This window comes from Phyllobates terribilis, unplaced genomic scaffold, assembly GCF_046119375.1.
Source record: "Phyllobates terribilis strain yellow unplaced genomic scaffold, ASM4611937v1 Scaffold_1__5_contigs__length_1240528914, whole genome shotgun sequence".
In the NCBI taxonomy this organism is placed as follows: domain Eukaryota; kingdom Metazoa; phylum Chordata; class Amphibia; order Anura; family Dendrobatidae; genus Phyllobates; species Phyllobates terribilis.
This window is the reverse complement of record NW_027362761.1, coordinates 534467984-534491358: the sequence shown is the minus strand read 5'-3', so window position 1 is coordinate 534491358 and position 23375 is coordinate 534467984. Positions and strand designations below refer to the sequence as shown.

The 23375-nt window shown below is 43.0% G+C and overlaps 1 protein-coding gene across 1 annotated transcript in view; it reads right to left on the bottom strand.

The window, feature by feature from the left end:
• MTREX (Mtr4 exosome RNA helicase) overlaps positions 1-23375 on the bottom strand; it is a 75970-nt gene that overhangs the window by 11352 nt on the left and 41243 nt on the right. Inside the window, exons 16-23 of the mRNA XM_073680342.1 lie at positions 18120-18270; positions 16986-17158; positions 15430-15498; positions 12654-12782; positions 6551-6661; positions 2502-2690; positions 2246-2409; positions 31-136 (exon numbers count right to left, since the gene is read on the bottom strand). Of these exons, the coding sequence (XP_073536443.1) occupies positions 31-136; positions 2246-2409; positions 2502-2690; positions 6551-6661; positions 12654-12782; positions 15430-15498; positions 16986-17158; positions 18120-18270 (1092 nt within the window). The remainder of the gene's footprint in view (positions 1-30; positions 137-2245; positions 2410-2501; positions 2691-6550; positions 6662-12653; positions 12783-15429; positions 15499-16985; positions 17159-18119; positions 18271-23375) is intronic.

Sequence of the window (23375 nt, the reverse complement as noted above, 5' to 3'; positions counted from 1 at the left end):
GAGCTGGACAGCCTGGGAACCTGAACTTACGTTCTCCTGGAACACGAAGCAGCTGAGCAGGGCGGTCGCTTGTTCTGCCGTCAGATCATTAAAAAGCCCATTAAACATCATCTCGGTAAGGAGCAGCTCGTCAGCACTGGGAGGACACAAAGATCACTGAATTATACACTGCCCCCATCTGCGAAACTTGAACAGCACGTTTACTAATCTTCTATACCATGTTATAATATACAATAAAGGGTTAATGCCATCTTCTAACATGGGTACATTTACAATGGATCTGTAAAAAACAAGCAACTTTGCCAACTATCTAACATTTTGCCTTGTTCTCTCCATATCTTTAGGTAATAGTTCACTGCTTGTTGTCTGTGAGACCGTTCACCGCTGCTGTCTCGCATGAGCAGTGCTGACAAGCACTTTCCTAGTAAATTTGTAAGCACTGCACTGAGGTTGGCTGAGATCGCGGCCGAAGGAAAGGGAGGCCGAGGGGCCGAAGGAAAGGGAGGCCGAGGGGCCGAAGGAAAGGGAGGCTGAGGGGCCGAAGGAAAGGGAGGCCGAGGGGCCGAAGGAAAGGGAGGCCGAGGGGCCGAAGGAAAGGGAGGCCGAGGGGGCCGAAGGAAAGGGAGGCCGAGGGGCCGAAGGAAAGGGAGGACGATGGGTCGAAGGAAAGGGAGGAAAATGGGGCGCCAGAGAAAAACGGACACATGTATCTGTATGGCGCCTAGAACATTCTCTATTCTGGTGACCCTCATGTTAGATTTATATGGGAATTATAACTGCATTTGTTTAGTTCATTAAGGTGTTTTCTGGGAGTTTACATTGATGGAGAGTCCCACCACAATGAGCCCCACAACTCAGCAGAATGATGGCCGGTAATGCTGAAGCCTGGAGTAGAGTCCATGCCAAAGTGTCTGGTCCTGCAGTGCTTCCACCTTCCCATGGACGGGCTGAGCTGCAGTACCAGACAACGTTTCACCTCTGGGTCTGATGACCAGAAAGTGTCTGACAACCCCTCAATCATCTGACATACTAATGGCACACTCTTAGTCTAGGCAATCATGTAAAATCCACTTTTAGGCTGAGTTCACACGATGCGTATTTAATGCGTTTCCGCGGTGTTTTTGCAGTTGCGAAAACGCATTAAAAACGCATGGTAGAAGGGCAGCAATGTTCCCCAATTGAAATCCGCATGTGCTGTGCCCATGATGCAGATTTTTCCGCAGCGTAAACGCTGCGCTCAAAAATCCGCAGCATGTCAATTAATTTTGCGTAAACGCGGCGTTTTCGCCGCCATTGACTTGCGGAATTGGCGCGTTCTAATGCAAGACTGCATTTGTACTTGCGCTATTGGCGCGTTCTAATGTGCGGATGGTACCCGGGTGTAGAGGAGAGGAGAGTCTCATCCACACCCAGGTACCATTAAAAAAGCTGTAAAACAAGAATAAAATAAAAAATAAATGTATACTTACCTTCTGTCGGCCCGCGCAGCGCTCCTGCTTGGTTCCCGGCACTTTGCAGTGAGTTGAAGGACCTGCGGTGACGTCAGAGTCATGTGACGGGTCACGTGACGCTGACGTCGGCAGGTCTTTCAATTCAAAGTTGCCGGCAGCCGGGAGAACGGATTGAGCAGGACAGCGCGGGCCATCGGAGGTAAGTATATACACTCTCTTGGGTCACACTATATAAATCCATGCTGGTTGCATGGATTTATATAGTGTGACCTAGTTGTCAAGCACTTTCCAGGTGATGCTAAAATCGCCTGGAAAGCGCTTGTCAGTCCGCATGCGGAAACGCATGTGGAAAACCATGTGAATCCGCATGTATTCCGCAGGAAAAACGCATGCACAATCTGCATGCGTTTTTTCTGCCAGGGAGATGCAGAAATTATGCAGAAATTTTCTGCTTCATTTCTGCATCGTGTGCACATACCCTTAAAAGAGGTTGTTTCCTGAAGACAACAGTAGAGATTATATCCTAAAACAGATGTCCCTCCCTTGGAGCCCTCCGCTATGAGCCATAAGAGGGCTGCTCTGTATGGGGAGCTCTTTTCTGGAGACCTCGTGATGCCATGTAATACTACTACTACTGTAGGGAAAATGTCTGACTGGCCGAGGAAATAATGGCCTCTGGTGCCAGGAAACTGCTATCAGTTGTTTGTCCTAGTGGCCACTTTTAGTAGGAGACGTCCCTTTTGACACATCTATTCGTTCTCCCAATTTTCGGCTATGAAAATAAAAAGCATTACCTGCTGATTTCGCAGGCCACCCGTCCCTTCATCTCAATAACATCAGCGGAGGAAGCGAAGCCCATGCGTCTCAGCACGCGCTTCCTGCACTTCAGCTCATCCATCTGTAACACCGTGCGCGCTTTCTTCAGCTCGCGCCTCGCTGTTCGGATATCCACTGCAATCTGTAAGTCAAGGCAAATAATAACACGTCTACAAAAAAATAGTGTAGGCTTCAAACCTAAAATTTCCCAAATGGAAGAATTTAGTGTCGTACCTGGGCTTTCTTCTCACACAGCTTGTATGCGGACTCCAGATTGGGGTCGTTGTTGAGAGGGTGAGAATACATCCGGTGCTCAAAGGCTTCGGTTTTCTGAATGACTTTCTTAAGACCTGGATCCTTAATGCCCATATCGTCAATGGGATCGAGTAACGGCACGCCATCCGGAAAGCGTTTCTGTACCTCCTGGAAAATGATCAGAAAGAGAGAGAGTCATGGGACCTCAGTCGTTACCAGTCGATCGTCACTCAAAATAACGTAGGTCTTCTGCACATTACCTTCCATGTTCTCTATGTCTTCCTGCGTGGGAGGGGCCTAAAACAAGTCCGTGTGGCACAGAAAGGCAGTATACTGTATAGTAGATGGAGCTCGCTGTGGCCAATTTATTAAAAGTAACTCAAATTGCAGTCACTTCGGCAAGAAAACAAGTGTTCACTAGTATCCTCAAATGACAAACGCGGCAAAAGTCGCTCAAAGTGGTCATTCACATTAGACTATAGGCAGATGACTTGCCTATTTGGAAAGGGCCAGCCAGTCCACCACTTAATGTGCATTGGAGGTTTGTCCGATGTTCATTTGGCCTAATTCAGGGGCATTGGGCGTACTGAACATCAACATGCCGATCCTTTGTTTTACAGGGAAACATGTCATTGCATGAGATGTCTGGGGGCAGCCAGGAGACGTGGAAAAAAGGTAAAGGCTCAGTTAGTCAAGCCCATAATCACCAATTATCTCCTTGTGTAAACATGTCGGCAATCACCATACAGTGATGGGATCATTTGTCTGCATTAAAATCATTGTTATCGGCAGTACATCAAACTATTTCAACAGGAGATGTGCTGCCAATACCGATGATATGATAGGATATGCGCACAGAACTAACATATTACCGATCGTTCTGTACATACAGAATTCTGGTCAGCCCGCTCTAAACAGCATTTACCAACCACTGATCGGATTGTCAACAGTTGTAAGCGCTGCAGTTGACAGGTGTAAATGCACCTGAAGGCTATGTTCACATGTTGCTTTTTTCTGCAGACAAAACCTGCTCTTGGCAGTAAAAAAGCTGCCTATAAAAAGCAGGTTTTGTTGTGTTTTTCTGCTTTTCAGGATACCAAAAGCTCAGCTTTGCTTCCACCTTGCAAGCAGGAACAATAAAAGATGTTTGGCCACCAATACACAACCATAAAACATTTTCGGAAAAAAGGGCAATTTGATCTAACTATTTAGGGGAAACGTTTTATTTGTTTGTTTTTTTAATGTCGGAAAAAATAGTGACTATTCTTCACAAAAAAATTGGATTTATGGATGAAGCGCAGCACTGAACTAAGGTTATATGGGTGCATGAAAAAAAAAAAATCACAATTGCAAATGTAAAAACAACACTGCTTACTTTTTTGCATTGTGGCGGTCGGGCATTGTGGTGGTCGGGCATTGTTTACTTTTATACATGTCACTAATAGCCATGCTCATGTGAGGACATTTAGACATTATGGTTTAAGCTTGGAAAAAAAAAAACTATTTTTTTTTTAACTATGGGCCAAAAAACTAACAGGCAGGCAGCAAAACATGGCAGCAAGAAAAAAAAAAAAAAAAAAAAAAAAGTAGCGCAAATCTGAGCTCTGGAGCTACAGTGGTGGTGAAACTGCAGGGGCCGCTGCACACTGATCCCCCCACCCGCTGTGCAGGACAACATGCCACACATGTCTATGTTGTGAGCAGGGGGGGGGAGGATTGGTCGCAGGGGCTGTACAAACTCACAGGTTTATTTACTGAGCATCTGTCAACATTTCTCCACTTCCATCCAGCTGGCGTTCTCCGCAGACTAGTCAGTGACTAACTGCCCCCATTAGAGAATTAGCATTAAGACTTCGCTCCATCTGTTCCCAGGAAAGCTGGGTGTCATCTGATATGTCCCTCTCGGTAACCTAAGACTACTTTCACTGGACAGTATTTTTGATCCAAGTGCTGTCCATGAAAAAAAAAATAAATAAAAAAAAGCTAAAACCCCCCACATTACTCGGCCCAATTCTTACTCATTGCGGATGTTCAGATAATTTATTTATTGCACACAAACCAAATGACTGCGTGAAAAAAAAAAAATGGCAGAATGCACTATTCTCAGTATTTTGGATGCCTCTTGCTCATACAAGGCTATGTATGTGCAATAAAATAAATAAATAAATGGGATCCCATACGGATCAAAGTATAGACTGATTTTTATGGATACATTTCCATTCTTTAACATGGGAAACTGTATTTGGTCTTGTAAAATTTAATAACTGCTGATGTATAAAACAAAATTACATTATAGGTGAAAAACATTGTCGCTTGATAAGGGTGAAAATTGGACAATTTTTTTATACACTTGCCGGATCTTTGCCTTACTCGGCTTTCCAGGAAGCCTGAGCTGCAAACCTATGTTGTATACAGTAATACAGGCAGCAGACAGTAATGCCGTCCTGGAAGACATCACTAATAGACATACAGAACCAATAATCATTGCAAGGAACCTTCACTCCCCATGCCACAAACTGCTGGGCAGATACATTAGCCACTTGATAGACGGGGAAAGCCTATGTCGTAGCTGTAATAAAAGCCATAGTCATCAGCACTTGGCTTTAGAGAAGAGACGACGCAGTGACTTTTACTGTAAATATTATAATTAAAGGGGTTGTCCAGGCTTGAAGCACAAGTCTGCAGTCACTCTACGTGACTACAGTCTTGTGAATCCACACAGCGCGGACTGAACGCTGTCAGGACTCTCTGGTATAGGTGCCAACAGAGGGCAGTCATGTCACCGCAAGTATGCCATTTTGACATTTCTGCCACATTCCGACTAGACGTGCCCAAGCCTCGCTCAATTCACTTCCATTGAGCGAGGTCGCGTAAATTTAGTCAGCACATGACCTCGCCCATCCAGTCGCAGCAGTCGCACCTCTATGATTGTAAGTCGGAGGCTGCCGGGAGGAGGAATAAAGTTCATTTCCTCCCAATAGAGGGGCTGGCAGAGAGGCTACTGCAGTTTTAGAACACTATTACCTGCATACTGACCCCATATCGGAAGGTTAGTAGCGTTTTTTTTTACATGACAGGTTCCTTTTAAAGTGTATCTTTCATTTAAACTTTATAATATAAACTGCCCTGTGCATGTACATGATTAATAACACTACTTCTGGCCATTATAAAAAGCATTCTCAGCAGTTTTCCCCACTGTGGGCACGCTCTAAATTTTCAGATCTCTCTGACCTATTGGGTAGAAACTAGTTGCTATGATCTCTCTTATAAGTAGAATACACACAAAACCAGAGGGATTCACACTTTTCTTCCTCTGTTTAGGACATTTTAAGTAACAGCAGCAGAGAGGTCATTATACTGTAGTACTGAGCTGTGGAGATGTGATTCCAGCTCTGGGATGAGATAAGTTGCTCACTAACTTCAGCACCATCTGCCTGTTTCTTCCTCGGCTTGTTCCTCATTCTGCTCCTCATTCCCCGTCACTTCTCCATAGAGTATATTAGGAGGTGTAACCTGACACCTCACTGAGCTGGTAATCAGTCTTCCTTTGAATAAGATGGATTTTGGATGTTTTTTACCCCCACAGTGGATGAGGAGTTCAGAAGGTGGCAGAGGGGAAGAAGTGGCTCAAAAGTTTAGAAAAAAAGCAGATTTCTCTGAAAAGATATATTACAAAGTTTCTAATATTCGCTTGTACTACAAATTTATGCAAAGTTGGTTGAAAATACATTGACCTTTTATACATGTTAGATCAGGGTTCCCCAACTCCAGTCCTCAAGGCCCACCAACAGGTCATGTTTTCAGGATTTCCTTAGTATTGCACAGGTGATGTAATTATTGCCTGTGCAGGTGATGTAATTATCACCTGTGCAATACTAAGGAAATCCTGAAAACATGACCTGTTGGTGGGCCTTGAGGACTGGAGTTGGGGAACCCTGTGTTAGATCATATAAAAATAAGAACAAAATACAATCAAAGTGATCTCGTAAAGAAGTTACTTCGGAGGTTACTATATCGCCATATATTACCTGTATGGATTTTAACACGCTCTGTCTGTTGTCAACAGGCCGGAGATCCTTGGGGATGTACAGACGGACACTACTGATCGCAGAGAGCAAATGCAGCAAAACTGGAACAACCTGCAAAGAAGAAAGTACAAGAAGTCACCAACATTAATGTTAGTAAAAAAAAAAACCTACATACAACAGCAGTCATATATACTGACATCCAGTCTGGTCACCATTTAGGGGATAACTGCACTAGAAAGGTTCGATCAGGTAATTTTTGCCATAATCGGGTCTGTTGTGGATCAAATCTGAGCCATGACGGGCGACTGTTAGGGATTGTGTATACCAGCAGAATATGGGTCTGGAGCTTATACAACAGACGGAAGCGATATACATGGGTCAAATATGTATGCTGAGAATAAGTACGAGGACGATAGAAGGTATAACACATCCAAATGGCAACTGATGGGTTACATCAGCCTCTGGGTAACAATATATACTAATTTTTACATGGTGGGTGCACATTAGGAAATCTTCACAATTGTGGTATGCGTGTTTATGTATCTACTCACGGCGTCAGTAATTATTTCTATATATTACATATAGATGTAGAAAAGAGGGCAGATAGAGGGCAGATAGAGGGCAGATAGAGGGCAGATAGAGGACAGATAGAGGACAGATAGAGGACAGATAGAGGACAGATAGAGGACAGATAGAGGACAGATAGAGGACAGATAGAGGACAGATAGAGGACAGATAGAGGACAGATAGAGGACAGATAGAGGACAGATAGATGTTATGGGTCTGGGAAAGCTGGGCGACAACCCTAAGAACAGTTGTCATCCTGATCGTCACCCAACTTTCCCAGAAACTTGGAAAAAGCAGAACTAAATGATTTAACGACCTGGTAGAAAATGACGAAGCATTGATAACATTTACTTCTGATCATTTATATTATAAATTAACAGCAGCTTGGGTGGGCCAGTGATGGCTTGGAGTTTTGTACATGTCTATTTTGTAACTGTTTATATGCAAAAGAGAAGAAAAAAAAAGTATATACAAATAAAATAAGCCATAGCAGAGATCAGCTCCACATTGAAGGACTGTGCGATCATATATGACATGGTTGTTATCTGAATAGCCACCATGCAGTACAACATTTCCCCCTGGTGTCTACATTATATCATGAAGCAGGTGGCAGAGGAGTACGCACACTTTGACTATGTGCACACATTTACTATCGGCAGCGTATTTTTCTGCAACAAAATTCAGAGTGTTGGCAGGAAAAATGCTGCATATAATACGTGCGTTTTTGATGCATTTTTTTACTTGAGTTATTTCCTCCTATTCAACTGAATGAGTGAAAAACACTAAAATTGTTGAAAAGGGATAAGCTGCAGATTTGAAAAACAAAACAAAACAAAATGTATGGATTGGTGGTTAAAATCCACAAAGGAACAAATAAGCAGCATGTACATGATATTTCAGAAATCTCATTCATTTTGCCGGTATTTTAAGTTTCTAACTCTTGGAAAAAAATTAACTGCAGCAAAAAACCGCAACATGTGAAAAAACACTTAAAGGGGTTCTACAACAGGACAAACACCAAACCTAGTTCACAGGCTGTGTGTGAAGTTGCAGATCAGCTTCAAATAAGTGTATTGGTGCAGAGCTGCAATACCATACATGACCTGTAAACAGGTGTGGCGCTATTTGCTGCTATTTTATTCCATGTGGACCTGAGATTTGTGTGGAAAACTGCCCATGTGCACAAGCATATCGGCTACTATTGGTCTGTGCACAGATCACAAAAAAAAAACATTTGTGTATGAACATAATGTTGTGTGTGAAATGTTGAGACAATAGGATCACACCCGAGTTTATACTAACTGATCTATAGTGATTGAGAATCCAGTGCAAACTGTCAGATTTGGATTTTATTCGGTCTCCAATTCTCCCCAAGGTAAAAAAAAAAAAAACAACTAAATAAATAGTAGACAGAGGGACTTTGTCTATTTGAATCGTGTAGGTTCTTTTCGAACAAATATTAGAAAGTGTAGAAGGGAAAGATTCAATTTTAGCAAAAATATCACTATACCATAAGGAATCCGGAGATTCTTGGAGGGATGTCTGCAACCGATTCCCCGTCATTTATTGCAGAACCAGACATTATTTCTCTTTAGAAGTATCTAAATAATAGGTCATGGAAGAAAAGTCGGGACTCTCCTCCCTTTAGGACAAAAACCCTCCAGCAAGTGGCCGGAGATGTGACCAACACATGGAGGTCATATTCATACTTGCTTTACTACCCCCACACCCGTGCAGGACTGACAGACACGTGTGCATATGGAGGGACCTATATAAGAATCTGCAGGATTTAGTTCTTAAAGAAGAAGATCTGTGAGCAGGATATTCTATCCCCAACTAAAGGTATGAGTGTAACGCCCCTGTAATGCGCTTAGTCGTTAGCACTGTAGCATTGCAGCGCTGGGGTCCCGGGTTCAAATCCCACCAAGGACAACATCTGCAAGGAGTCTGTATGTTCTCCCCGTGTTTGTGTGGGTTTCCTCCTGGTTCTCCAGTTTCCTCCCACACTCCAAAGACATACTGATAGGGAATGTAGATTGTGAGCCCCAATGGGGACAGTGATGATGAAGTTTGTAAAGCCCTGTGGAATTAATGGCGCTATATAAATAAATGAAAAAATATCACATTCATGCATTTCTAGTAGAATTTTGTTGTGGCATTAGTGAGAAATCTATTTTTGAAGTTTAAAGTGGTTGTCTGTTTTTAAGGTACAAGTCTGCAGTCACACTATGTGATGGGTGTGTGAACGGAAGTATGTAATTTGCATACATGTGGACAAGTGGCAACTAGACTTGCATTGAGCGAAACCAGATACAGTCTAGTCGGAATGTGGTCGGAAGTCTGCAAATCGCATACCGCCCACTCCCGGTGCCAGTGAATCCAGCATGCATTGTGAGCAAAATGTGAGTTCACAAATTTGCAGTCATGTAGAGTGACTGCAGACTTGCAGCTCTGGACCGGACTACCAATTTAAGGCTATACATGCCTTTATTTTTTTGTGTGTATAAGCTGTGTTTTAAAGTACCAGCAAAAGCTATGAGATTTCAGAAGTCCGAAGCATGTAGAGCGGCGAAGTATAGCAGAGCTGTTATGAAAATTTGTTGCAAAGAATATTAAGCGAGAAGGAGATTAAGATAAGACTACACAAGGCTTGTTGGAAACCTGTAACCATGAAGACACATAGCCCTGCAAGGGAGCTGTAGACACAACATGGCACCATAGTTTTAAAGAAAATGTTTTGAAAAGTTGTAGGATTTAAAATTTAAATGCACTGGAGCAGCTAAGAAAAAAGAAAAAAAAAAAGGACATAGATAGGATATCATAGCGCAGACTATGCAAGCAGAACCCAAAAAGAGACCAGCAGAAGCTGATGGAGCAGTGCAACATGTGGGAATCCTTCCGGCCTTTATTAATTACACTCAGCATGTGGAAACCAAATGTGCAGCGCAGTCTGCTGCCAAGCTCCAGGCGACTAAGACATGCCACGATCTACGTGACAGCTCCCGTTATCTGACCGGTCTGTATTACATGATGTCTGGAGCGCTGGAGAAGTAGATGTCCATGCTGAATGTGGAGATGCACACAGGACTACATCTCAGCAGCGCAGGCCCAGCAGGCAGTCTCCACAATAATCTGGACGCACACAAGAGATAGCGCTCAGTCAAATGGTCACTGGCCCCGTCAACCCCATAGACAGTCCAGCAAATGGCAGTTAAGTTTGCACGTTTAAATGAGCTTAAAGGGGTTGTCTGGCCACCCCGTCCCCCAAAAACTCTGCAAGTAGCATGGATGACTTCGATATATCAAAAGCATGCATCTGCTGCCACCCTCGTGGATTCACCACAAGATGTACCGTTGTTTGCACCAGGATCGGAAGGGATCGCATCCCATTCTTCAGTCAGACTGCTGCAGCCAATCACAGGCCTGCTGGTCACTATAAACACTTTTGGTACTGTAGTATAGTATTTGTTGGGACCAGAAACCCCCTTTAATATGTACAACCGCTAAGGTGTTCTGATCTGCCCTTCTGTCCAGTATTTCCTCATACATGTTATAATCAGTATCGATGTAAGGTGGCTGTGAAGACCCGGGGTCTTAAGTGGGTGTAACGCTACTCAGACAACACAGGTTGCGGGTAAAACAGCGTGGCAGTACTTTATTGAACCACAAAGCGGACAATAAAACTAGTACAGTCCCAGCAAACACCCAAGATGGTACAAAATTACCCAGTCTCACCCTTTCTTCTCCACCTGCCTGGGATAGAATAGCTGCGACTTTGGAGACTTCCAGGGCCGACTACCTCAACCAGAGGCCCCCCCCGCTTCTGGCGGGCCCCCACAGAGAATAGGTAGTGGCAGGTACAAGGCCAGGAGACCCGAGGATCCCAACCTGGCCTCTCCAAGAGTTTTGATGGGGCCAGATGACCGGTGGGTCCCAATCTGGCTTCTCCGAATGTCTCTGTGGGTTGCAGGCGACCAGTGGGTCCCTGCTGGCAACCCCAAACCACATATCCATAGTCTCCCTGATGGTCAAAGGAGCAGATCCGTATCCTTCCAGTCAAGGTTGTACCCTTACGCCAGAACCATATAGAATCCAAATCTGTGTCTCTTTGGATGCCATGCAATCCGTCTGTTGTCCTGAAGGATGTCTCTAATTCTCCTTGTAAAGACTTTCTGATGCTCCTTGATTCTCAGTCCCAAGTCTGACTGCTACAAAACACAGGTCCCTTCTGCTTCTCTGGGCTCAGCCCCCTGAATGGCAGAACTGCTCTCACCCCCACCCCCAACCTCAAAACTAAGTGTGCATTAGTGGAGGTATCTTTCTCAGGTCGACTGCATTACCTGGGTCTACGTGTGAGACCTCCCTGTCGTAAAGGCTCAGCCGGTTCTTCTTTCAACACTTAGACAATTGGCCTAGACGTATTTTGAACAATGGTTAGAGGGCTCCTGAGATACTGTGACATGCAGAAGTAGAGCTGTTGCTTTAAAAGCATTTTGCAACTATTAGAAGTAACACAAGCACATGAGACAGGAAGTGTTGTGCTCCAGAAGCATCCAGCAACTAGAGGGGTTAACACAGTCACAGGAGAAGGGGAGTGTTTCAGCAGAGCCCCAGGGGGATTTTGGGGAAGTTGTTTACTATTCTGGCTGCAGCCAAAGGGAGAAGTGGTGTGTGTGATCTGTATCTCACAGAAGTGCAGGAAAGAGAACAAGATTCAATTTCAGGGTGAAGCTCAACACAGGTCAGATACCCTGCACAGTTAATTCAGGAAGTCCATCATTGGGCAGGAAGATAAGGACTGGAAGGAGTTGTGTCACAGAGATCATCTCCCTCATCAAACCCTCCTCCCCTCCATCTCCATGCAGGATAAAGAATGATGTGTACAATTGAGTCCTTGTGCAGGTAAAGCCTGTGGTTGTGTATGCATTAAAACTGTGCTGTACTGTGCTACAGGATAATAGACTGTGTACTGCTGTGCTGCAAAGGAGGTTGTCCTGTTATTAGTGGAACCTGTTACTCAAAGACATTTACATTGCACTGGCCGTGCCTCATTAAATATTACTGTTCTACCGTTTCTGGGGACTGAATCTATCGTGGGCCTGAGAGAAGCTGCAGCCTATGGTCACCCTGAGTAATGGTTCACCCTTGATTCTAACGAATTCATGTAACCGGTCTTGCCCCTATCTGAACTTAGGCGGCGTGCGTGTAACTATACTAATGAGATTAGTGGAATGCTGGACACTTTACAAGTTAAATTAGTGTACATAAACTGACCAGCAAGCAGAACATTAATAAAACACAGCCAGCAGTCTCTAATTAAAACACAATAGGGTATTTCTCTTGGATTAACAAATCTAATCGTATGGTTAATTAAGATTTTAAGTTGCATCGTCACAGTGACTATTTTGCGGCTTTCACTTGCAGCAAATTTCATAGAAGTTGGCCTATTTCCTACTAGTGTAAGCTTTGTACAAGACAAGATTTGTGAAGCATTCTGAAAATCATGTCCACCCTTCCCATAGTTTACACGCCGTACCTGCATTTCTCCCTTTTCAACCTGTTTCGCCGGCTTTGCAGCCTCTGTTGCGGCATTTTTAACGCTCTCTTTACAGCAGTTCATCAGCACTTCTACCACATAAATAGGATCCAGATCTCCAGTATTTGGCTAAAGAGACGGGATTACAAGAAAAGTCACTTAAATGACACTTAAAATAAAAAATCTGGACCATGACATTTATTGAAACAGATCTTAGATGCAGAACATTCATCCTACTTAAAAATACAATTTAGCCACGTTTCAGCTGCTCATCTGTTTATACGCTGTGCTCTGAGGACATCCAGATGTCGGCTCTATGGTTTCATGGACTGAAGAACATTCACATTTGACCACAATTTACATCTAGATATATAAAACCTATATTGACAGTCATTTTTTAAATACATTGCAATACTTCCTGTACTATTACATCTTGTATTATACTCCAGAGCTGCACTCCGTAATCTGTTGGTAGAGTCACTGTGTACATCATTACATTACTGATCCTGAGTTACATCCTGTATTATACTCCAGAGCTGCACTCACTATTCTGCTGGTGCAGTCACTGTGTACATCATTACATTACTGATCCTGAGTTACATCCTGTATTATACCCCAGAGCTGCACTCATTATTCTGCTGGTGCAGTCACTGTGTACATCATTACATTACTGATCCTGAGTTACATCCTGTATTATACTCCAGAGCTGCACTCACTATTCTGCTGGTGCAGTCACTGTGTACATCATTACATTACTGATCCTGAGTTACATCCTGTATTATACTCCAGAGCTGCACTCACTATTCTGCTGGTGCAGTCACTGTGTACATACATTACTGATCCTGAGTTACATCCTGTATTATGCCCCAAAGCTGCACTCACTATTCTGCTGGTGCAGTCACTGTGTACATACATTACATTACTTATCCTGTACTGATCCTGAGTTACATCCTGTATTATACTCCAGAGCTGCACTCACTATTCTGCTGGTGCAGTCACTGTGTACATACATTACTGATCCTGAGTTACATCCTGTATTATGCCCCAAAGCTGCACTCACTATTCTGCTGGTGGAGTCACTGTGTACATACATTACATTACTTATCCTGTACTGATCCTGAGTTACATCCTGTATTATACTCCAGAGCTGCACTCACTATTCAGCTGGTGCAGTCACTGTGTACATACATTACATATCCTGTACTGATCCGGAGTTACCTCTTGTATATTATACTCCAGAGTATAATACGCTTGGTAAAGAATTGCTGTACATGCACTTACTTAACAAGCTATGGTAGGCTTATCATGTCCTTACTTACTGATTGTGGGGGTCTAACCATTGGGGCCCTAACAGCAGAGGGGCTACCGCACTAGAAAATAATAAACCTGTTGCATGTAATCCCTCCTGACATGCACTGCGTGGATACTCAGCCTTAATCACAGCGCCTGTGCAGATAAAAGGATGGTGGCCCCTACAATCTTAGTATGTATCCTGAGGGCCCCAGCAGATCAGTGAGGACATATCCCTGCAAATGGTCACTAATTACAGAAAATCCCTTAAAGGACATTTGCACTCGTTCCATAAAAGTGTCCAGAGGGAAGAGATGGCTGTAAGTCTTAGTGATGGCGTCCCACTCATACAGTCCCCTGACAACTGAGGTTCATGACTTGCTTAAAGATAAAGTGAAAGGTGGACAGGACGCTCTCTCCTCCGGTTCTGATGGTGCCGGACCTGAAGGGATCGAAAGATAACTTGCCCTTATTTATAATGTTAAAAAGGGACTGTCAGCAGAGAATAACTGTTCAAACCAAGCACAGGCGCTCGGTGCTTAACAGCGGGGCCAATCATTCAACTACCCCTTCCGACCTCTTGTTTTCCATCTATCTCCTCCCTTCTCTGGCTCTATGAAGCCAGAGCTGTCAATCAATGATTAGGGGGGTGGAGATTGAGGGAAACCAAGCAGGTGGGAAGATGGATTTAAAAGGGGTATTCCCATCTCCAAGATCCTATCCCAATATGTAATAGGTGTAAAAATAATATTCGCAAACACCTCCAATTAGAAATTTAGTATAGTTATCCTGATTAGCTGCGTTACTTACCCCATGAGCAGGGCATTGCAGTAGATTAGGTATCCATGGTTATGACCACTTATATACTGACAGTTAGTAGTCGTCGTATCCATGGATACCCAAGTTACTGCAATGCCTGCACATGAGTTAAGTGACATAGCTAATCAGGAGAACTGTACTACATTTCTAATTGGAAGTATTTGCTCATATTATTTTACCTACTACATATTGGGATAGGATCTTTGAGATGGAATACCCCTTTAAATGATCGGCCGCGTCGTGAAGGACCCTCTTGCATCACTTGCATCATTCCAGTTCTAGCAAGGTCGGCCCTGGGTCTCCATGCGCTCACGTGACGTTATTCCACAAAAGCGCTGCAGCTTTCACACCACACCGAGCTTCATCCTGGGGAAGCGTGAGCAGCGTAGCCCACTGGGGGCCGCTGATTATTATGCCATGCGAGCCCTGCAGCCAATGTCATGTAAGCACTGGGAGACCTAGGAAGGAAGTATAGGGTTTCTTTTTTTATTTTATTTATTTTTTTATTTTAAATCGTGTAACTATGGCATTTAAGAATGGTTTGTCCAAGTAGGGGACAGACAGTCCCTCCCCTTTGACCATTCCCAAAATAAAAGGGGTGAAAGCTCCGTTATTTGTAGAAATATAAACAAGACTATCCAGTTATTAGTCAGAGCACACAATGCACCTTAACATTTGACTTTTTGGAAAAGTTGACCACGACACCCCATCCAAAGTCGTCTTCTTCATTCTTAACCTATAAAAATAAAAGAATGAAGATCAAGAGGACATTTGCTACGGCTTCCACATGACAGATCAGAGAACAGATGTACTAAACCACATTTCTGCAGGGGGCAAAGGCGTGAAACGCAAGATCATGTGTTTAATAAGGAGCTGAGAAGCAATAAAACGGTTATGAAATCTTCTATCAAGACCTGTGAAGACGTCTAAATGACTAATGGAAAACTCATAAAATTGGCCTCCAACTGGCAGAGAAAGAGGGTGACTGCATTTATTGTGAAAAATGCCTGGGCAGCAGCTGCTTGGCCTGAGGACAGATCTGCACATAAGTGTGAAATGCCCTGCAGAGCACAGAAAGCGGGCGCTGCTGCTGGGGTGTGCTGTCTGCAAGAGAAATACTGCACCACCATATACTGTATGCCGGAGTTACGCCATAAGGCAGCATCAAGACACTGTTCATCGCTTAGTGACAGTCTTATTTGTACAATAGGCGCCGTGCTACAGTCTCCCGTACGATTGGCGCCGTGCTACAGCCTCCCGTACGATCGGTGCCGTGCTACAGTCTCCCGTACTATTGGCGACGTGCTACAGTCTCCCGTACGATCGGTGCCGTGCTACAGTCTCCCGTACTATTGGCGCTGTGCTACAGTCTCCCGTACTATTGGCGACGTGCTACAGTCTCTTGTACGATTGGCGCTGTGCTACACAGGCTGTCGATTATAGTCTGCAGTCTAATTGATTCCCCATGATACAAAACAAATATTTCATTGTGCAAAATCAAAAGGATTTATTCTGATGGCAAGAAAAAACAAAATAAAAATATATATGATAGATTTCAAAAGTCCCCCACCCCTTAGTTAATAAGTGGTGGTGGGGGTCCAAGAACCAACTGTGGTGGGGGTCACATGTAGAGTTCTCTAGTAAGAGGACCATACACATTTTGGTGCAGATCTAATTCCACTGGACGACCATCTAATGTTTATTGATGGCTGGTTACTCAGCTTATCTACTGAAAACTCTGGCAGAATGGAGTGTAAATGTATGGCTGGAGTCAGGAAAGATGGCTGGTGGCAGCAGAGACCAAGTTAGGTCTGACGATACAGATGAGCTTTTACATTCCTAGGAACACTCATTTGCCTGGTAATCGTGCAGTGCTAACGGGCTGCCAAACACCCAACGAATGAGCAAAACAATTGTTCGTCGGGTGAAAAGAGCTTTTGGTTTGCTTAAAAAAAAAATCCTTGCTCTGGACAGCAACAAGATGTGCTATTGAGTGCAAAGAACGATGTCTGTCTAAACAAGTAGCCGATGGGGGGTCATTTAGTGCTCAAGTCAAGTGATGGAAACCCATCTTTAGCCCTAAATTGATGGGGGTTTAGCAGTTGGACACAGTGATAATGTATCTAATCAATATGGCAGCGTTGATTGTGACAGCTATATAGGCAAAATACAAGGGAAAAGAAAAACAAAAAAATCTACAAATATTGCAATTTACAGCTTTACCTTAACCAGCCGCCCAGGCTGCAGAAAAGGGAGGCAATACTTGGGCTTGTGGATGTAATCTTCGATCTCTTTGGAGAGTTTTGCGAGCTGCTGGCGAATTTTGTAATAGGTCACGACGCTTTCCTCATTTGTAATCTGAATATTGTTATATTGTTCCTCCAACTTCTTCACCTCTGCAAACGGCGGACGATGGGGACAAGATCAGGATTAACACTTAAAAAACAGTTCAATGTGAGCAGCAAGTGGAAAGTCATGACATAAGGGACAGCCACCATCCAGAAGTAGCGCGATAACACCGAGCAGCCCCTAATCCTCATCAGTTCTATGCTAAGCAGGATGGGCAGACATCTGAAATAGATCTGTGTGCACACTTCCTACAACTGGCACAGCAGAGGTGAGGCAGTTATAGGGAGTGTGTAACCAGAAAATGACCGAATGTAGAATTCCAGCATTAGGCCTGGTGACCAGTAATTTTATCAAAATTACAGCAGGCAGCTCAATAAGTGATACATTGCTGGAATCAGGGTCTCTTACATCACGGAATCCTGGTGTCAGATTCCCATTAAAGGGGGCTGTTAACTATAAGACATCTCATATTTAATGTGCCAAGTGTGCAGAATAAAATAAGGAAAAATAGTATTTAAAAAAAAACAACAAAAAAAACCATACTTACCTCCCAGACTGGGGCCGGTCCGAGAGCTGTGGCCCCAGGCAAGGTCATGAGAGTGTATGTCATGCGAGTGCTGCAGCCGACCAGAGGCCACTTATTGAATGCATCCTTTACAGTTCTGTCAGGCAGAACATTTCTATGTGACGGAGCTGTGAATGCGGCTGCTGATTGTTTGTCATGTGAGAGATTGCCGGGGGCCACAGTCCGGGCGGCCAGTAGGCTTTTCTCATTTTATACTGCACGCTGGGTGCATTCAAAAGAGGATGTCAAGTAGTGAACAACTCCTTTAAATAGGATATTTGGAGAAGCAGGAGGCAGCATCTCTACCTCTCAGTAAGTCCAGCACAGCACTCAGTGAGCACAGCACTCAGTGAGCACAGCACTCAGTGAGCACAGCACTCAGTGAGCACAGCACGAGAAAAAGTCACATTATAAACAGATGCTCAAACAGAAGGTTCACTTACTTTCTGCTACTCCAGGAATGGCTCTGTAGTGCTGGAACTGATAGAAGGACTTTTCCAGCATGTATTCAGGGTTGATTTCCTCCACACGCAGCAAGTTCAGTACCATGTTATATGTGAGATGGAAAGCACTGTTAAGTGGATCTGCTGACCCCTGAGGAAACCAAAAAAAACAAACATTAAGTATGGAAAAAAAAAAAAAAGATAATTAAACCAAGAGCCAATAGGCTATTAAAAAATATGTTTTATCACTAAGATTACCCCTCACTATGATCAGTCGGACCCCCTATGTTTGGATTTCTCTGGATTTCAGAGTAAACATACAGGATGTGGTTGTTTTTATTGCCTCCCAATTTCTGCAGCTTTCTAGTCTTGCTTTGCAGTGTAGACTGGGACATGGTTAACAGAGTAAGGACTGTATACTGAAAAGCTCTTTTGTACTCGTAGAGGCACAGATATACACAGATAAGGTTTGGTACGCAGCTCCCCTGTTACGCCACCACTTTCGTCACACTGTACTAGTTCATTACATATTTCTCTGACCATTGATCACTCATTGTAGCTACCATACAGAGCCGACAACCCGCAGTACTGTACTGATAGAGGAAGGTTGTACCTCCGATATGGTTACATTTCTATTTAAAGGGATATTCCCATCTCTAAGATCCTATCCTGATATGTAGTAAGTGTAATAACAAAATTAGAAAATACCTACAGTTAGAAATGTAGTGTAGTTCTTCTGATTAGCTAGGTCACTTTCCCCTTGTGCAGGGCATAGCTAATCAGAAAAACTATACTACATTTCTAATTGGAGGTATTTGCTATTATTATTACACCTACTACATATTGGGATAGGATCGTGGAGATGGGAAAACCCCTTTAAGTGAATTGAAGCGCGAATAAGACCATTCTGGATTACTAAACGCCAGATTACAGGGACCCTGTCAGCAGATTTGCTCTACCCTAATTATGTGTATAAAGACAGAAAGATCACTTAAACAGAGTCGGCCTGAAAGAGGCTGCCCAGAGGACCCTCCTATAAGTGCCGGGCTCCCCTCCAAGCGCCCAGCTCTTTATACCGCAGGTCCTCATATCAGACAGACAGGCTTGTGGATCCAAGGCTGTAAACGCTCCATTTTTCATCAACAGGAAATGTATGTTTCCCTGACATATTCAGAGCAGATGACGGGGTCAGGACATCAAAGGTCCCCAGCTGCTCTGGTTTTTAAATGTACAACTCAATTTTTTGGTTTTGCTTTACTATTGAGCATTTGGAGCCCAGCACACCGTGTCTGCATCCACATTTATTGGGTCTCACTGGTCAGTACCAGTATGGGAAGAGGAAGGGATAAGAGCCAAAAACATCCTACAAGAGGGCCGATTACCACCTGTCTGGGCGGATGCTGCATTTGTGCACTTCGCTGAACATATAAGTTGGGAAAAGCTCTGGGAGGCCAATGTAACCTTCCTATAAGTCCTCATTCACCAGACGCCAAAAGAGTGTCCTACTGATCTGACTGGCAGGGGTATGTCCTGTATAGGAACCGCAGGAGACAACGCTTTCCTATGCAAAGAGCCAGAACAAAAAATGCAATATACTTTTTATTCTGCATTGGGCCGATGAGTATCCCCCAGCAAGAGGTTTCTGCCTTTTATCTGCAGAGGTTAAACGGTTTACTCCTTCTTGGATTTTAATATTCAGAATCCAAATTACCTTTTGTTTAAATAAGGCTTTTGTCTGTATTTTTCTTTTTAAATAATTTTTAAAATTGTTGCAATTTTAATAGAGACCACTATGGCTATTTTTATACTTCTACTTCCTCTTCTTTTCAGCAGGCTCATGATCATCACAGACAGGATAACAATGACAGGTAACACAAGCTGATAACACAGGATCCACCAATCACAGTGGGGGATGTCACAGCTCCCCTTCTCCCCCTCCCTTCACAATTCCCTTTGCATACGCTCATTAGATGCTTCAATACAAAAGATGGGGTTATTTTTAAAACACAAATCATAATCTGAAAAATTAAAAATACATTTTCTGATGACAAGTTCCACTTAAACATTTCCAGGAGGGGCACAATTCCAGTTCTAAGAAAATATACTACAGCGTAAATATTTTATGGAGGATGCAATAATTTATAAGCAGCTTATGAAACTATCATTCACCTCAAAAGAATGAGTCCAGCACATGGTGAATTATACACTCCCCAAAAAATAAAGGTCTCTCTAGATCTCATACATGTGTATAGTGGGAAACACCTTTTAGCTTCCTGCGAGATCTGTATCATTGTAATGTTCAGCGGCCTTTAAATGAAACGGCCAAGTTCCTAAAAGTTCCGGAAAACAAATGTTGCAGTTTCCCTTTAACCCCTTAATTTTCCATTTTGTGCTTTTATTTTCTTTCTCCTTTTCTTTCAAGAGCCGTGACTTTTTTATTTCTTTATTGTCTTTTGTGGGACAAAGTGAAGTTTTGAATGACACCATACATTTCACTATATAATGTGCTGAAAATGATAGTAAAAACAAAATGCCAAGTAAGCGAAATAAAAAAACAAACAAACAAAAAAAAACCTGTTGCCTTTTGGACTGTTCACTTTGCAATAAAAATTACCAAGAAACTCTGCTACACGGGTCAGTACGACTATGGTAATACTAAATTTCTACTTTTTTATTTTTTTAATTGGTACTTAATAGTTTTCCTACACATAAAAAAAAAAAAAATAATAATTTAGTAATCACCATAATTGTACTGACCCGTGCAGCAAAATCTCTTGGAAACTTTATACTTACCTCTCAGATCGGCGTTGCTCCTGCGATCTTAGCACAGAGTTTCCATGGAAGTCAAGTGCAATTGTCATGCCACGGCCTATAAATGGTTGTAACGGGAGACATCGACGTAAGGGTGCCATGCCGAGAGGGGATATAAAGGGTTTCTGTTTTATGAAGTGCAGTAAAGCTACTAAAATGGGCTGTCCAGTTGTGGAAAAGCCCTTTAAGGAATGCGGGGTTAGTAGAGGAGCCTTGTCTCTTAGTCAGAAGATTGACATGAACGTCTCCAGCTGTGGAGGACCTGCCCCGTGAGACATCCCACGATCAAACACGGTGTACTGCTTTGTTCCCCCTGGGGACACTGTTTTCAGCTTTAGATCTTAGAAATTGTCAAACGTGGAGACCCCTTTAGAGCCACCAGGTATGACATTGCTTCTGATGCATTTTATCCTTGTTCACTGGAAAAACAAAACCCCGGAGAGCGCCTTGCTGGAGTGCCGCTGCTGCCGCTGCACTTTTGCCTCCTACAGCTCGGCATCAAGTTTCCTTTCCATTATAGAGAGGAAAGTCTGAGAACCAGATACGAGTTCTTGCATAATCCATCATCAAACTTCTCAGTTTTTCCAGATCTTACACTTGTTTCACAAGACACCGATGAAGCATAATCTGTACCTGATGGCTTCTAAGAAAGGTAAAAAGGTCAGATGGATTTTTTCCTGAAGCACGAACAAAAAAAAGGCAAAGAGAAAAAAAACAAACAAGAAGAATGAACAAATATGACTAAAAAGTAGGAGCCTGTAAAATTAAATAACATGTAACAGGCATCGGTCCAGACATCTGAAGCGATAAACCTTCACCACACAAGGACTTCAATAGCGGCTCGGCCTCACTGTGCTATACAGCCTGCGCCGGGCGTTAAAGGGGAAATTCTAATACATGCAGTTTAGCAGACTAAATGTTTTATTTTGCCATATTAGGCATCAAAGGGGCTTTACAAGATTAGAATGAGAAAACCCCCTTCTTCCAAAAACTTCTTCACACTGAAGCTGAGCAGTAGTACCACACACAACCTGTGGGATAAGGGTGGCGCTGTTTGGGAACAAAAGTACCAATATTTTTCTAATCGTGCACAACCTTTTTAATACTGCATCTCCTTAGATTTCATATCAAATTTTGGTTCATTACTTAGCTAGCAAACTATAAAACCTGACACAAATATCCCTCTGGATGGGGGGGGGACAATCTCTCCACCTCTCTAAAGTTTATGTCCAGTAGTCCACCATTAATAGATATTCTATGAATGAAGTGACCTGGCCTTATGTTATTAAAGGTTTTTCTAAAGTACACGTTTCATTGCCTAGATTACTGGACAGTCTTCTAGGTAAGGAGATCAGTGCTTACAAGCTCTTTTCTGAAGCTCGATATGACAGAGGTAAAGTTGTCTCTGATTGTAGCATTCATGCCTTGACACTAGTCTGAACTGTCAATCAAGCAGGAGCATAACGCCCCCTCCCCCAACAATCCTGGAAGTCAAGGAGCAGAAGACGAGAACAGCCCATTAAATAGTAAGAAGTAAGATATATAGTTTACTAATAATTCCATTATGCCAAGTGTCTTGTTTCGCCGCTAGGCGCTTCATCACGGGTCTCAGCAGCCACTCTTAAGCACATGAATGGTGCGGTATGTGAAGATGACAAAGCGGACTGCTAATTTCAAAAGCCAAGCCTGTCTCCATCTAAGTAGTATCGACATAGAAGGGGGCTGGCTTAGATGCTGAAATTATTAGTCAGCCAGCATCCTCTTACAAATGACAGATACACAATAAAACAATATCCAATACGCGAGTCTCCAATCCATAGCAAACAGGAAGCTGGGGAGTGGTGTGCTTGCTCCTAAAAAGATTGTTCACTTGCAATAACCCCTTGAACTGTCTTGCGCTGATGTGGAGTAACAGCTTGTATACCAGTCCAGGACTGCATTCTCAATTCTACAGGCCTCAGAGCCGAAATCTCCGAACATTCATTACGGATCCAATGTTTGCAGAGATCTAGCTCTTGTGATTTGAATTCTGCGAAGTGCAGTCTGATGCCAGACGCTGTGCAGTAATATAAAGGGCAGATAAAATAATTAACTGCGCATTATGGGAGAGCAACTAAGGTGAGAGGAGATCTGCTGACAGTTTCTACTGACCATCAATACAACTGTGACTTTAGCTCTGAATGAGAAGACTAGTATAGTAACTCACTAACTCAGTCTGAATGGAGCAGACAGAGCCTATGGAGAAAAGTGGTATGGATTCTGGAGAAAAAAAACTAAATATATATATATATATATATATATATATATATATATATATATATATATATATATATATATATATATATATATATATATATATATATATATATATATATATATATAGTTTTCTAATTCCAGGTAAACCCTGTAAAAAGGGAATCTGTCAGCAGGTTTTTGCTATATAAT